General features: G+C 48.3%; 1 protein-coding gene across 1 annotated transcript in view; it reads right to left on the bottom strand.

Moving 5' to 3' along the window:
• Positions 1 to 4,789: 4,789 nt before the first annotated feature.
• The window catches only part of LOC142573022 (monocarboxylate transporter 12-like), a 158,298-nt gene continuing 145,813 nt past the window's right edge, over positions 4,790 to 17,274 (bottom strand). The window contains exon 8 of the mRNA XM_075682516.1: positions 4,790 to 5,628. Within this exon, the coding sequence (XP_075538631.1) occupies positions 5,447 to 5,628 (182 nt within the window). The 3' untranslated portion in view covers positions 4,790 to 5,446. The remainder of the gene's footprint in view (positions 5,629 to 17,274) is intronic.

The following is a 17,274-nucleotide window of genomic DNA, read 5'->3' as shown; positions in this document are numbered from 1 at the left end:
TTGCTTTCTACGACTGCTTCACCGTGTATGAGCTTGTCACATGCCACTTGAACCACGACACTTGCACGCGGTGGTAACGTGACAGCGTCATCGATGACACGAAGAGATGCTCGAGGGTGGATGGTGTTGGTCGTCGCTGTGGCGCTTTTTGTCGAGAAAGTGACGAGGCGTTGTCGAATGTTGATTATAGCGCCGTGCTCCCTGAGAAAGTCCATGCCGATGATTAGGTCTCGAGAACACTGAGGGAGAATGCTCAAACTGGCAACAAACGTAGAGCCGCGAATCTGTATTCGTGCCGTGCACATGCCGAGTGGTGTGACGATGTGCCCGCCAGCTGTACGAACTGGCGTTTGATTCCAAGGCGTGGTCACTTTCTTCAGAAGGGTGGCCAGTTTTTCGCTGATTATAGAATAATCCGCTCCAGTGTCCACTAAAGCAGTCAATTCACGACCGTCAAGCAGTACAGGAATGTCCAAGGAAATTCTTTTTCTGGAATCAGCAGGTACTGTCGTCGTCGATGTATCGTCGGTCCGCGTACGCCTCAGTGGGGGTCCTTGAGCACGTCCAGACTGAGCGGCCTCGCCCCCAAAGGTCGCTGTGGTTAGTTTTCCCGTCGTGGGCTGGGCGACCGACCCTGCACCACGCTTGCATACGTACGGCGAGTCGGAGAAAGCCGCCGCGGCGAAGGGGAGCGTGACTGGTGTCGAGCTGATGGAGATCCGCGCTGCTGGGAAACGTATTCTTCAATTTCAGGAGGACGCTGGCCGAACCTAGGTCGCGGCGAGTTCGCTGAGAATCCGCGTAGTCCGAGCTCTCGATAGGAGCACTGTCGGTAGACATGCCCAGCTTCGCCACAGTGAAAGCAAAGGGGACGGCGATCAGGTGCCCGCCACACGTCGGATTTCCTCGGGGCCTGTCGGTGGTCCTGGTAATACGAGGCAGCTTGGACGGGCTCTAGCATGGCCGGGTGCGCGGCGCGAAGCGGGGAGGGAGGTGGGGCAGGTTGCCTCAAAGCTTGCGAATATGACATATGTGGGCTGTCATGTCTTAGCGGTCGAGCTGCTGTATTGAAGGGTGGTTCTTTTAGCGCATGCTGAACTTCATCACGGAGAACGCTGGACAAGGAGCTGAGCGTCGGCTGTGAAGGTACCGACAGTTTCTGGAGTTCTTCGCGGATCACGGAACGAATGAGCTCTCGAAAGAAATCGACGTGACCCCCGAGAGCTCCGAAGAAGTCCGTAGGTGAGGCAGTGTTCACTTGACGTTCGTATGATGGTGTCCGCTGGCGAAGAGTCTGCTCCATGGTGATGGCCTCGGAAAGAAATTCTGACACAGTCTTGGGAGGACTGCGCACGAGACCGCCGAACAGCTGCTCTTTCACTCCGCGCATCAGGTACCGCACCTTCTTTTCTTCCGACAAGCTGGGGTCGGCTCGTCGAAAGAGACGCGTCATGTCCTCGACGTACATTGCGACACTCTCGTTCGGCATTTGGATACGGGACTGGAGATCACGCTCAGCTCGCTCTCGGCGATCAGGGCTCGCATATGTATCAAGAATCCGCCTTTTGAATTCTGCCCATGAAGTTAAGGCATCTGCACGGTTCTCGTACCATACACGTGCGCCATCGTTAAGGCTGAAATAGACATTTTTCAGCTTGTCTGCGTCATCCCACTTGTTGAACGCGGCAACACGTTCATAGTGCAACAGCCAATCTTCAACGTCCTCATGTATGGCGCCGTGGAAGGGATTCGGCGTTCGCGGATTGAGTAGCATACAATGAATCGGCGTTGTGCCTTCCATACCGGTTGGGGTGGTCGGAGCTGCCATTTTCTCTGGGAGGAGTCCAAACTCAGGGGCTTGTCCACGGATCCTTCTGCTGGCGCGGTGTACAGGCGTAACCACCGGTACGGGGCTGGAGCTCCTGCTGCCCGGAGGGGTTTGGTGCATAGATTAGATTACCCCGCACCTCCACCAGTTTGTCACGCGCTAAGGCAAGAATAAGCAGCAGGATCAGCAGCCAGACACGAAAATGTCAGACACAAGGAGGACGGTTCACCAGCTGGCGCAAGATCCTTGACTTCGTCGTCTTCAATCACCGTTTTTGCTGGGCACGCAGCGCTGGCTCAAAACACCAGGTGGCAATATACAGTGCTGAGCGAAGCATATGTCGCTATGAAAAAGACAAGTCCACTTGTCGAAACGTTGGCTCCTGCTTTCATCTTCTTGTCGTTTTGCTTAAGAGCAGTTTGAGCATTTCATGTCGTTCTTGCACTAGACCAGGGGATGTTCATATTCATAGTGCCGAGGTGGGCATACCTAGAAAAGACTATGCGCCACGTCCATACCTTTGGCACTTGAAGCAGCGCCTTTGGTTAGGAATGTAAGTACGCACACGACATCTTTGGAAAGCGGCGTTAATCGTGTGAGGAAGTGTCGTTCAGTTAAATGTTAGGACGAGGTGCCTGGTCATTATTACCTCTACGGATGGTTATACGACGCACGGCTGTGACACCTTCCCGCTTCAAGTCCTCCAGGAGTTCAGCATCACCTTTCACGAGTTCTTTGCCAGATATTAGTCTTTGTAAGCGGTTCAAACTGCGATGCTGGCTTGGCATTACATTTGTGTCTGCAAGTTTGTTTTGCTTCTGTACAATTTCGCGTTGGGCCTTCTTCCCGGCCTTAACAATTAGGTCTCCTAGAAAGAGCCTCTTTGCATCGAAGCCGGTACGTACGACAGTCTCAAAACATATTGCCAGCAATAAAAGTGATTTCTAAGGTATTGGGCTGCCTTCAGCGTTTGAATGCACAGCGAGGCACTGTAATAGTTGCAGTCGGGCATTTAAAAAGGGGTAGTTGGCTCATGTTCTCGGCCGACTCATCCACGCTAAGGACGTTGTTGAAGGGAGGAACTTGTTATCATCGAGAACAGAGTACTCGGTTTATTTACCATTTATACATGAAGAGTGGAGAACGTTACAATGCATCAGTGTAGCATGCCTGAAACGAAGCACATCGAGGAGCTAAAAAGGGCTGCTTAAAACCCCCTCCGTCCTCCCTGGATGCCTAGGCGAGGGAAAATGCCGTCCTACCCTCGTCTAATTGGAGCGCCCAAAGTTGTCGAAGGACCCGCTTTGAGGGCGCGGGTTCACACACTCACTCCTGCACCGTCGTTTGACTCTACAGAAAAAAGGACAGCGGCGTCGTAGACAGGGGTTGTCACGCTTTACTCAAGTTGGCGCGTCTTGGTTTTTGAAATGACCCAGCGGTTAGCTGCAGCGTCTATGAAACGACCGTACCTATGATTGGGGTCCATGAGAAAACGCCTTAGAACACACATTTCAAGGAGCTTTTTGCTCCCATTGGTCCGTGAAGGCGACAGCGAACCAGCTAAGAATCCGCCAAATGTATCTTGCCTTGGTGGCGCCACAAGTATGTCCGAGGGGCACGATTTGTTGGCTTCACGAAGCGATTCATCGCAGCGGGCTGGGAGAGGTTAGAAGGTCACTACCTTTGCTGGCCGACTGTAACAACACTTCGAGAACACATCAGTTTGGATTTTTCTAGTTGGAGCTTTCTTATTTGCTACCTGAGTCCGTCCACGTTTTTAGAGTCGGTCTTGTTTTTGAAAGAGGCGCTACAATATCTATACGGCATGTGCGACCCAAGAGTTCCTTAAACCTTTCTTCTAAGCTTCACCCTTATGCCACTCAGCAAGGTTCCGGAGCCGCCACCTCCAAAGCACAGTGATGGCCCGTCGGCCGATAGTTCATGGTTTGTGTTCCTTGACCTTTCGGTATTTCACCATGGTTACTTAGATCTTCGGTGTGGGTGCTCGGGGTACGTGGACGCGTCAAAGACCAACATCTTGATTGCTCAAGGTGCCCCTGCGACCAGCCTTACTGCGTCTACATAGCGCCGACACAACGCAATGGCCTCATTCCCTGCCGTATTTTACCTGCGCGGCCAGTGACATGGTTCCCACATGGTATTCTGGCCAACGGAAGGTACCGTTGCGGGAGCGTAACGCAAGCTCAACACGACAGCTACTACGCCACCACAGAAGATGTCGCTTGTAGACATAGCGTTACCTTCGTGAATTGTAGTGGTACTGTCACAGGTAGTTATTCTTTAGGAAGCGTCACAGATAAAACACAACTGCACTACGAAGCGCACGAAGAGACACTCATGATCTCAGTACTTGCGGCTCTTCCGCAGCATTGCCTGCGAATTATCAAACGGGGTAGGCGAACCATGAGGGCGCATCCTTAGCTTTCTGCAGGGAAAACTGCAGGCATTGTAGCACGTAAAATTTATTCAGAAGAAGGAGAAACTAGCGAAAGGCAAACGATGAGGCAAATCGTTTAGTTGGACGTTTTCAGTCTGTCCTCTTTCGCTTTAAGCGAGAAGGGGTTAACCAGGGGCTCGATTTTTATTAGCCTTATCATAAGAAACCAACAAACAGTGACACCAAGGACAACATAGGGTAACTTACTTGTACTTAAGAAACGTATTAAAGAAACAATAAATTAATGGAAATGAAAGCCGGCGTGGTTGCTTAGTGGCTATGGTGTTGGGCTGCTAAGCACGAGGTCGCCGGATCGAATCGCGGCCATGGCGGCCGCATTTCGATGGGGGCAAGATGCGAAATCACCCGATTACTTAGATTTCGGTGCACGTTAAAGAACCCCAGGTGGTCAAAATTTCCGGAGTCCCCCACTACGGCGTGCCTCATAATTAGAAACTGTTCTTGGCACGTAAAATGCCATAAAAATGGGCATAAAAATAGATGAAAAAACAACTAGCAAGTAGATTTTTTTATTCATTTTTTATCCACTGGCTTCTTATGATATGACTCTTTCGGTTTAGCAGCAGGAGATATGTATCAAAATGCTCTTAGCCACCTATCAGATCCGTGTGGTTGAAGCGAATGTCCTATGTTTGACATTACCTTTAAAGCGAAATTTTTTCAACCATTTCTGAATTTCATCTTTAGCAAGAAGTTCGTGACGAATTACAATTCTGGAGTATATATTAACGAGGCTGGGCGACAATATAGTTTACGAATCCAGCTGGGAAGTCGCAGTGGTAGGAACCAGTGGTAAACATCGTCAATTCTCTCAGCTAGAGCCACTCGGCCTGACACGAAAACATCAGTGTCCTGTTAGCGGTATAAGGATGGACAAGAATACGAAACCAGAGGGCGAGTTCAAAGTGACACAAGTTTCATTTTTTCTGTTCTTCAGTTCATGTGCTCCATGAATGCAAGACAGGGGTAATCCCTCCGTGTAAATGTCACGTTCGCAAGAACAAAGTGTTCATCGGAGGAAACAATTCATGGTAGGAACAGTCATGGGTGCAGTCAAGGTCACCCGTGTGGAGCCGCACATTGGCGCACTTGTTCTTGCGGTCGCACAGCACGCGCACTGCTCGAAAACCACGCCGTAGCTATGTTTCCGAGGCTGCCATTTCATTCACCGAGGCAGCCTTCTGATTGACAAGTGCAGTCGCCTTCTGGGCGCGCCACTTCACAAAGCACTCGATGGCCCAGAGCAGGCTCGTTGCTAGCGAGACGATGGCAAGCAGCAGGTACATGCCAGCATAAGATGAACCCCGGTCTCTGTAGTAACCTGCGTAGTCAACGTTGCAATAAATAATCACACCAGATTATTCACTGCTAAATATAAATATGCGGCTACCTTTTCATGCCGCATCGTTTAGCGGAACCAGAAAAAATACACTTCAAGTTACACAACCGCTGATAGTCAAAAGAAGCAGCAAATCGAAGCAGTTTTTGCATAACTCAGGCGCATTGCGTATGTGTCTGTCTGTCTATCTATCTATCTATCTATCTATCTATCTATCTATCTATCTATCTATCTATCTATCTATCTATCTATCTATCTATCTATCTATCTATCTATCTATCTATCTATCTATCTATCTATCTATCTATCTATCTATCTATCTATTTTATTTTACAAGTACTGCCAGCCTTGTTACCAGACCTTAGGTAGGAGTAGGTATTTAAAATAAGATCAGACAAGATAACAGACACTTAACAAGAATCTGCATAACAAACAACATAAGAGGAACCTTCCAGAATCATAATTTGACTGTTCAAAACGAGGGATGAACGCTATGCTTTATTCACAAAGTGCCGAAGGAAAGGATGAAAGAGTTGCACAGTCGACAGTTGTGGCAGGTAGTGCGTTCCATTCGGATATCGTGCGCGGGAAAAAAGAATTTTTAAATACGCTGGTCATGCAGAAAAAATTTCCAATCTTTTTGTTGTGATAAGAGCGCGTGCAGCGGTGGCTAGCCGGTACAATATATGATGTTTTATTTATCGCGGGAAAAAAGAATTTTTAAATACGCTGGTCATGCAGAAAAAATCTCCAATCTTTTTGTTGTGATAAGAGCGCGTGCAGCGGTGGCTAGCCGGTACAATATATGATGTTTTATTTATTCCTAATTGATTGTTATACAGTAAGAAGAAAAATTTCATTCTGTTCCGGTAACGCCTTATTGCAAGGTTTTCCAGTTCTGCAGCTTCTAGAAGAGATGATGGGGATGTGCGCCGCCTGCCTGCCCTGCCCTGCCCTGCCGTGCCTGCCCTGCCCTGCCGTGCCTGCCCTGCCCTCCCCTGCCCTGCCCTGCCTGCCTGCCTGCCTGCGAAACAATGACAGCTTGTTGAAAAATGACAAGTTGTTGAAGTTGGCGCATTGTGGTGTCGTCTCCCTCCCGTCCTTGTTTGCTGGCGCTAAATATGCTTTCAGCTTAAGTCACTCCAAAGGAAACCTGCCGTAAGGCTATATTCACTTTACTGGCACTTTACCATCTTGGAGCGCGCCCAGCCTACCGCCCTGAAGTAGCCAAGAACTCAACACCACCTTTAATTTTAATTTAATTATGGGATTTTACGTGCCAAAACCACTTTCTGATTATGAGGCACGCCGTAGTGGACTTCGGAAATTTCGACCACCTGGGGTTCTTTAACGTGCGCCTAAATCTAAGTACACGGGTGTTTTCGCATTTCGCCCCCATCGAAATGCGGCCGCCGTGGCCGGGATTCGATCCCGCAACCTCGTGCTCAGCAGTCCAACACCATAGCCACTGAGGAACTACGATGGGTCGAAGCTTTTTTAACAAATCGCCGACAGTTCGTTAGCGTAAAAGAAAGCCAGTCTATGTTATGTCAGGTTGACTCCGGTGTGCCGCAGGGCTCTCTCTGTGCTGGAAACGCTGCTCCTCCTAATATACATCAATTTCTTGATAACAGAGCAATCAATTCAAGCCAAATTATGTAGAGATGATTGCGTTATTTTTACTGAAGTAACGTCTGCAACTGACCAACTAAAGCTTAATTCCTCCTTAGATCAAATATACGAATGGTCTAGCAAATAGCGAATGTCACTAAACATGTAAAAGATTGTGGACATGATCGCATCGCAAAAGCACATTCTTTTACAGTTCAACTACTCCCCAAAGGGTACTCTGCTAACTCGAGTGACCGAATAGAAGTACTTGGGCGCAACTTTGACTTCAAATATGAGTTGGACGAGACACATTGACAATGTAGTAGGCAAGCCAACTAAAACATTAGGATTTATTCGACAGAATTTCAAACAAGCATCCGCACAGTCAAAACTTACCGTATACAAAATGCTACTTCGTCCTTTAATGCAATATGCGTGCGAATTCTGAGATCGGTACAACAAAAAAAAAACAAGAACGCACTAAAATTAAATGTGCAACTGCGTACCGTGCGATACCCTCAAGACTCGGTGTCCCCGATTTATCAAAAGGCAAACCATCTTTTACCTAAAACGCGAAAGAAATAAACTCAGCCTTTTCCGCAGGATTATGAATCAGATGGTGCTGGAAAACAAGGAACACTACATAACCGAGACAACCGTCACGGGCAGTAACAAATAAACTTTCAAAGTACCTGAAAGCGGGGAGATTTCCCGAGGATTGTTTTATATATTCTTTCTTTTTACAAACTGCGAGAGATAGAAATAAACTGCCAGAGAGAGTGGTAAGCGCGACTGATTACGAGCAGTTTCGGTCCCACCTTCAACAATCCTATTAGTGGCGCGGGTTTTCAGTGCGGCTGTTGCGTTATAATACAGTAGGAAGCACCACAAGCTGCTGCACCAAGTGTCATGAATTGTTCCTAATATCGTTGGTGTATACATGATCACATGCACTGCTGTGTGCATATTGTTGTATAGCACGTATTACGTTATTGTACTAACTCCTATCTTGGTCCTGTAAGGGGCTCATAGTATGCTGAAATAATTAAAAAAAAACGCACTGGCCTCTCCACTCTGTGGGTCATGCATATAGTCGTGGCGCTAGAGCAGGTTTCCGCGTAGAGCAAGATGAGCGGCTTCACGATGGAGCGCATGGGAAGGCGAGGCGTCACATGGGGTGGACAGGACGTTAATGACGGCCATCTATATATCCGTACGTTGCTCCGACAGCATAGAATCGAATTCAAGTGCCGAGATCGACGAAGCATCAAGTAGTAGTGGGTACCGGGAAAGGGTATCCGCGTTAGTGTGCTTCAGGCCAGACCTGTATATCACTTGTATGTCGTACACTTGCAGCCGAAGTGCCCAGCGGCCAAGGCACTGGGCACTTAGGGACGACAATCAGCACAGAGCTTGATTGTACGTGATGCAGTACAAAGGACGGCCATAGAAGTAGGGGCGGAACTTCATGGGAGCCCGCATGGTGGTCAGACACAGTTTCAGTGACTCAATACTCTGTCACAGCCTTTGCGAGTGCGTGACTCGCATAGGCGAGAACATATTCCGCATAGCCAGGTTTACGTTGCGCAAGTACCGCACCAAGGCCGACACCACCGGCTTCTCTATATACTTCCATAGGAGCCTGGGGATCATAGTGATGGGGTATCGGAGGTGTTAACAGGTGGCGGATAGTCTGAAAGGCGACATCACAATCAGGGAACCAACTGGATATGTCGGTCCCAGCGCTTAGACGGTTCGTCAAAGGTGCAATGATGCTGGCGAAATTCAGCACGAAGTGACAGAAGTAGGAACAGAGTCGGATAAAACTGCGGAAGGTATTCAGTGACGTCGGCTTCAGGAAGTCGGCGACAGCACGGAGTTTCACGGGGTCGGGGAATACACCATCTCCGGATACAACGTCGCCCAAGATAGTCATTTTACGGGCGGCAAAGCGACTCTTTTTTATCTTCAGCTGGAAGCCAGCAGTTTTGAGGCACGTCAGAGCCTTGTGCAGACGGGTTAAATGAGCGGAAAAATTTGGAGGAAATACGATGTCATCCTGTCAAATATTGGTGGTTAAATATTCGCATTATACGAACCGGAGGAGACGGGCGACAACAAACCCACCCCGCGTGCAGTTATGGATGGTTCGACTGCTGACCGGCGGTAAGGTCCACGCCTGATCGAACATGGACCAGAGGCATGAGATTGGGAGGTGACGTGAAAAGAAACAGACAGTTTAATAAAATAAATTTTTTCGGGAGACATGATGAGAAAGAATAAACAAATTACACGAAATAGGGGACAAATCTTCGTTGAAGGCGTGTGGGTCACAACCAACACTAACTCTCACGCGACACGCAACACAGAGCCAAGCACGTGGGAATTGACAACACTCGCGAATTAACAAACAATTTCACGGAGCAAATGAAAAATACACGCGACAATAAACGCGGCAAACACTACCCTAGCAGAACATACAAAAATGGACACGCGATGAATAATTAATTACAAGATAAAACGCGATTAAAAAACAAGAGTCTAGTGGAAAGTTCCGAGAGCACGTTGGAACACGAGGCATATCTGTGGCGTGCTCGCCGAGATCCCGATCTGAGGAAGCGTCGGGCTGCCGGTTCCTCGCTGCGGAAGATCTTGACGGACTTGCACCGTCTGTCGATCTACCAGCGAAGACTTCAGCCTGGGGGTTTCAGCCTGCCAACCACATCTACAGCTGTCTCTCGGCGTACGACCACGCCGCTCCGCCTTCCGTACCACTCTCCCCGCTTGCCGTGGCTACCTCGTCCCTCGTTACGCTATGGTGACGCACGGCACCAACCGGTCCGGCGAGTACAGGAACGATGGGGAGCTTTTCTCCCTACCGCCGCGTAAGCGGCGCTGCGGCTGCGGCGGTAATGGCGGTCATGTCGAGTTGGATGCGGGAACGCACTTTGTGACACACCCAGATAGCATATGCAGACGTTGTTCTTTAAGCCACGAAGGATACTGTCCATCACTCGCTCAAAAATGGCAGGAGCGTTGCAAAGATCAAACAGCATGGCGGTAAATTCATATGAACCATCAGGCGTCACGAATGCAGCTTTAGGCCAATCACATGCGGCGACAGGAACCTGTAAGTAGCCAGAGCGCAGGTCTAACAACGAAACGTATTCAAAGTATTGCAAGCAATGACGGGCGTCTTCAATACCTGTTAAGGGATAGACGTCCTTCGGTATAATTTTGTTGAGAAGACGGTAATCAACACAGAATCTAGTTGAGCTGTCTTTCTTTCGCACGAGCAGAACTGGGGACGGCCACCGGCTATCGGACGGCTGAATGACGCCGCTTTCAAGCATGTTCTCCAACTTGTTGTTAGTAAGCCGCTGTTCTGCTCTTGAGACATGATACGGACGTTGTCGTAGCGGAAGTTGTTATCCAGTGACGATACTTGTGTGTCACAGTGTCAGTACGGCCCAATTTCCGTATGGACAATTGAAGCAAGTGTGGAAGCGGTCAAGTAGAGACACAAGCTGCTCGCGCTTTTCTATGGAAAGATCGGCCTCAATTCAAGAAATAAAGACTTTGGCAGCAACTGTTGGGAAGTCGGAAGGCGGCGTAAGGGCGGTGAGCGGGACGGCAGAACAGAAAGCAGGAACTTCCAGTGACTGAAAAAGGTCGATGGACACAATCGAGGAACTCGCCAGGAAGGAGCGTGAGCGGGTGGGCCAATGAATTGTAGACTAGCATCGTTGTGGTACCAGAGGTTATGTCGAGAACGGCAAATGAAAGCGGCATAAGTGTGTACTGAATAAACAGTGCTGGCAGAGGGAACAGGACAGGTGATCCGGGCACAAGTGGACACGACAAAGCTATGAGCACCGGACTTTCTGGAGGCACGTCGGTATCGGGAGGACAACACTCTTTTGTTGGGCGGCAATTGTATTCGGCACGGATGCAATCAATAACAGCACTATGACGCAACAGGAAATCCTGCCCTAGGATTACGCCGTGAGATCAGGAAGGCAGCACAACAAACTCGACGGTATAGCGAATGTCCTGAATAATGAGTCTCGCAGTGCACGCAGCAGATCGTTGAACGGGCTGAGTGCTGGAGGTGCGAAGTACAACGCTAGTAAAGAGCCATGGTGACCTTCCGGAATCGTCGGCCACGCGTCTCACGTGTAAGAGAAAACTGCTGCGCCCGTATCAAATACGCAACTGAACCGACTCCATCGACCTGTACTTCTATAATCTTTTGTGGCGATAGCGGAGTCCTTGGACATCACGACAAGCTTGCAGTTCTTGCCTCCAGAATAGCAACTCTTAGTTTCCCGTGTTCGAAGGCGGGCAACGAAGCAACGGAGATATCAAGCGGCGACGCGGTGAGAGATAACGAGCGTTCCAAAAGTTTGGCGGCTGGTTGGGATCGTGATCGCGTTGGGCTACAGTCACGTGCGGTTCAGTGATGACGTCCAATCACGGCAGGTGGCGGCGACAAAAGCGTGCCACATGTCCCGTGAGACCGCAGGCGAAGTATATCGGCCGGTTGTCCAGCGTACGCCAGGTATCATGCGGCCGCGAGTACGCGGCGAGTAGGGCCGGACGCGGTGGAGGCTAGTAGGCGGCTGTGGCGTCGGCTAGGGCAGCTGTGGCGCCGAGTAGGGAACGCCACCAGTTTAGGACGCGATGCGACTTCCGCATACGTCAGCGATGCGGTAACCAGATGTTGCTGGTGTATTAGCGGGAGAACCTCTGCAACATGCTCGCAGATGGCCTGCTGCAGGCCGAGGACAAAGGCTGACCAGGCTCCTGGCTCCTGCTCCCACACACCTGCTCACAAATGAAAGCTTCGATGTGGGGCAAATGAGAGCCATCATCAGTGGGTCTGGGAGCATCTGTCATGCTCGAACGGCATGCCACTAGAACAGTTTGGCGGCCGAGCGCTCGTTGCCTCCGTAGTTCGTCAAAGCTTTGGCAGTAGGGGACCACAGCTGCAACGGTGGTAGGATACTTGGCCAAGGGCTTCTGGAAAGCGTCGTCTTCAATGCCGTTGACGATGTATTTAATGTTATCGTCCTCAGTCCTAGTTTGGATTACACGGTTGTATAGATCGGCTACGCTCCCAATATAGCTTGTGAAATTCTCGCCTGGCTGCTGCGCGCGTTAGTGGAGGCGGTGTTTGGCGCAAAGCTTTCTCACTGAAGGTCGGCAAAGGCGGACTTAAATTCAGTCCATGTCGCAATGGTTGCCTCGCGGTTGCAGAACCACAGGTTAGCGACATCTGCTGGGTAAAAATGCCCTTTTTTATTGATATGATCTATGGAGATGTTGACGCAAAATTTAAGGCGCAGGCTACTCCTTATTTCTTGAGTTCCATCATAGAACATACAGGGTTCAAGATCACATATGAAATAATCTTTTCACACAAGTGCCAAGACATATCATGCCACGTTTGCACAGAAAGACTATCACGTAAGAAATACATGGTACATACAATATACAAGGTAAATGTCTCCACAGTTACGTTGTTAAAAGTCTCAAAAAACATTCGATACTGTCACCTAATAACACAGTCTTCACTCAGTGGATGGTACATACATCGTGTAAATGCATTACATGTAGTCACAACAGGACAGTGAACATAACATAATTCGTAAAGAAATGCATATATACAACGACACTGAAATCAAAGGAACAATAAAATCGTTAATGATGTCCAACGATGCCGCTGTCTTCAAGGAAAAGTCTTCAGTGCTTTTAAAGCGCTCTTCTGCAAGGACGTTGTTGGCCAAGGGCCCAAAAGTTTCCTTAAACTGAAAGGTCGGCGGTCTAATTTAATTAGGATTGATTTAAGTCGGCATCTTGGTGTGTCGTGATGTGGGCAATCTAGAAGGAGGTGATATATATCTTCGTCTACAAATCCACAATCACATTCGGGGGTTTCCGCACGGCCAATTCGGTGCAAGAAATGCTTTGTGCAGGCAGTGCCTAGCCTTAATCGATGTATAAGGGTTTCCATAGTTCTGTCCAATGACGATGAAAATTTGAATTCAATAAACGGATCAATATGGTATAAGTCCGAGCTCTTAGAATTCTGGTCAAACGAAGTGTTTCTACACATTTTCAAATACATTGTCCTTATAATGCAGCTCAATTCATTCTTTGATATTGGGAGCGGAACCGCATCATCTTTAAGGTGTGCTTGTCGTGCTGCTTCAATTGCTGCTCTGTTGCCCGGAGTGTTGCAATTCCCTGGTATCCACTGGAATGCTATTGCATGTTTCGCTTCGCTTGCCTTTGTGAGGTGTTTAAGTGTTTCGTATATTATACTGTCACTGAATGTGTTCCCTTTTGTGCTGCAGAGTGATATTAGAGCCGCCGGTGAATCGCTGAAAATTACCCATTTCTGCGCATCTCTTACTGACAATATAAATTTTATCGCACATAGGATTGCGAACAGTTGAGGCGTCGGGGACGAAGTCGCACGAGATAACTTAAATGATTCTTGTTTGTTGAGGTGGGGTATAATGAATGATGAAGTTGAAGAGGTCGCTGTACTGGAGCCATATGTGTAGACGTGTGTGTATCCTGAATACCGCATGTATATCTGGTAAAGTGCTAGTTGTTGAGCAGCCTGGATGAACATGTCTCTTTTTCTGAATATCCCGTCTACTGACAATTCGATTTTTGGAAATGTAAGCAGCCATGGAGCATATATTCGACATCTGAGTTCGAAATTTTCATTTCTTGACAATATGTGAAGGTTTTATAGAATTTCTATAAGAACATAGCTTCTATCTCGTTTCATTATGTCTAGAGCCAACGGGTGGCTTTTATGCTGTGTTTGAAGATAGAAATAATGTCGGTATGTTTCTGTAGTTCGCATAACTGGAAATGGTGATTGGCGAGACTCAGCTATTAAAAGAGAGCTAGAAGTGGCTCGTAGAACTGCTATACATATGCGCAGTCCTCTAGCTAAAAGTCTTTGAAGTCGGTCTTCTGATGTGTGGGGGAGTCCATGTAAGATGGGTGCGGAATACGCAGTTTTTTGTCGTATTAATGCAATGTAAACAGTCAGCGTGGTTGATACTGATCTGCTCCATGATGTGCCTGCAAGTCTGCGAAGTACAGCCACTATGGCATTGACCTCGTTTTCTAGTCTTTTTATATGGTGTGCCTAGGATAGCTGCCTATCAAGTATTATGCCAAGAAATCGATGCTGTGTGGCAATTATTAGAGGGTGTCCTTCCAGATTAAGGGTGAAATTTTTAAGTGCCTCCGAGTAAAGGGCAATACAGCTGTCTTTGCGTGTGATAGAACTATTCCTCTCTCTCTCAAAAATTGGTTGACTATATTTATGCCGTCTTGCAATGCCATCTGGAATGGTTGAGCATTAGACCCAGATGTCCAAATACACACATCATCTGCATAAAGTGAAAACTGGAACTGTGATGGCAGTCTTTTTGTTAAATCAGCCATGACGCAGTTAAAAGAAGGGGGCTGAGTGCGCTTCCCTGTGGTACTCCCTGTTTAACAACATGTTCGGCACTCTTTCCTTCACCCGTCTAAACGAATATTTTGCGACCTGATAAAAATTCAGAAATCCATCGCAAGACAGTCCAAGTTCCAACATACTTAGCAGAACATGAACGTGACTAACAGTGTCGAATGCCCTCTTGATGTCTAGGAATACTGCTATTATTGCAGTGGCAAAACCAGTTGTGTCACCGATGCGGTGGTATGTTCGTTATTAGCTTCCGTTACTTCTGCAGTAGGTGCGCAAAGTCGCTGAGAAATATGTGTGCGAATATTGGAGCTTTCTTGTGTATTACTTTCTGCCTGTTTTCGTCTGGGTTTCCGTAGCATTGATGCATAAGACTGGGCGCTTGACTGTGAACCTCTTGATTGGTCTCTTGATTGCACTGTTGGTTGTTCTCTTGAGGAGAAATAGCTTGTTGGTTCTCTTGGCTGTAGTGGTTCCGGTGCCCACTGTGGTGGGTGATGTTGCCCTGGATGAACAATCTCAAGGTTTCGGGCGGGTTCATTGCGTCGCGGTTGTCTTCCATGGATTCGTTCATGTCGACGAATTTGTGCCGCTGCCTTTTTCTGAGGGCAGCCTAAGAAGGACGCGGTATGGTTCCCCGCACAGTTTGCAGATCTACGTGGAAAAAGTGACTTGCACTTCTTGTAGTCATGATCTTCTCAGCAGATTTTGCATCGACGTGTGCAGCGGCAGGTTTTCGTCATGTGCCCAAATCTCTGGAAATTATAGCAGCGAAGTGCTGGTCCTAGGTATTCCTTGACAGGGTGACTGGTGAAACCCAAATAAGTTATTCCTGGAATAGGGCGATCGTCTCTGAAAGTCAGAATTACCGTGTGAAGTGGATGGGACTTTACTGCTCCACCTTCTTGGCGGGAATAACACATCTGTCTGCATGCCTATATAACTCCTGCGTCTTTCAAAAATCTAGGAGTTGTTCTTCTGTATACTGCAGAGGCACATGTTTTACTTTCCCAACGTCTCGCGTGTAAGACTGGGTTGAAGGGCTTGACTTCCAGGCTGCCTACAATTGAGAGCATCAAAGGTGTTTTGCGGATGCTAAGGAAACAACATTGACGCTGAAACTTCCATCTCCAGTCGTCCTGAAAGACTACTTTTTTTGGCAGCGGAAACTATTTCGGTAGACACTCGGTTTGAAATTACTTGCCAAAAAGTAGTACCTTCACTTGTTGGGCTAAAGACAACCGGAATGCCTTCGGCTCGCTTTTTCTTATACGTGACCAAAGTAAATGGTGCATCTTCACCCATCTCTTCTTCATAACTTAGCTCATAATTCGATGTTGTATCATCACACTTGCCGTCTTCTAGGCGAGGTTTCTTGCTCTCGGCTTCACCGTCAGCCATTATTGCTGAATTCGCCGAAGTTGATACCTAGTTGTGGAGAACCAAACGTGCCAGCTTTAAAAAGCTTTATTACGCTTGCAAGGCCCCAGGCTTTTCATTACGGCCTGTAGCATGATTCATATGGCTCACTGCACTTGGACGAGCATAAGGCTCGTGACTATGTTCTAGGCTTCCGACCACCGTAGTGGAAGGGTAATAGCCTGGTTCTCACAAAATAAATGGCGCACCTGTAAGGCGCCTGGCTCGCCGAATCTTCACCCGACGTCTTGTTAATCAGTCGTCGCCAATGTTGACCGTAAATTTCCAAAAAACCAGAAAAATCAGAGCACCGCACAATGAAAGCGACCGAACAGATACACTTTTTCTTCTTCAAAAAGAATACCCTTGGTGCTTGTCGGATCGTACCAGTTGTTGTGGTTGCTCACCCGTTCGTACGACGAAACCTAGTCGTCGACGCTAGTGTTGGCAGAGCCACTGAACACAGCTGGGTCACGTTGACGACGGCACGGCAGGTGATTGGAGCAGTTGAAGTGGATCGCTCAACCGCGTCGTTAGGAATGGCGATGGCGGTTGCGGCGAGAAGATTGCGGCCCTGGAGTTCCAAGGCGAAGGGTTAGGTACCTCAGCACCTCAATTAAATGCTACGTGCTTTATTGGCGGTTATGGGAAAGCCGTAGCCACAGTTACGCCGAGTCGAGCGGAGAGCAGCCGAGCAGTCTAAGCCAAACGCAAGCGCGAGCTGCAGCACCGTCAGTAACTCGCAATCGCGCAGGCCCATTTTGACGATCGGCCGCTTTCGAAGCAGGCAGACCTGGAAAACCGACCCATACAGTCTTCATAGCACATGTCGGTCAAGGCCATCTTCAAGTTCGTGGGATAGAGTGGCCTATCAAAGAGAGTGTAGTACTCACGGACGTTCCGCAACTCCTCGATTTATTTTGATCGTACATTTGCTTTATTTTTCCGCTATATGCGTCTTTCACGTTCTCTTACCCTTCCTCCAGTGCAGGGTAGAAAACCAGAATCTCTTCCGGTTAACCTTCTTGTCTTTCCCACCCCCCTTTTCTCTATTTCTTTATACTGATCCAACGGCCAAATTGTCCACTAACTGGGGC

This window comes from Dermacentor variabilis, chromosome 2 (assembly GCF_050947875.1).
Source record: "Dermacentor variabilis isolate Ectoservices chromosome 2, ASM5094787v1, whole genome shotgun sequence".
Classification (NCBI taxonomy): domain Eukaryota; kingdom Metazoa; phylum Arthropoda; class Arachnida; order Ixodida; family Ixodidae; genus Dermacentor; species Dermacentor variabilis.
The sequence above is the reverse complement of the archived record's forward strand: the minus strand, read 5'-3'. Positions and strand labels throughout refer to the sequence as shown.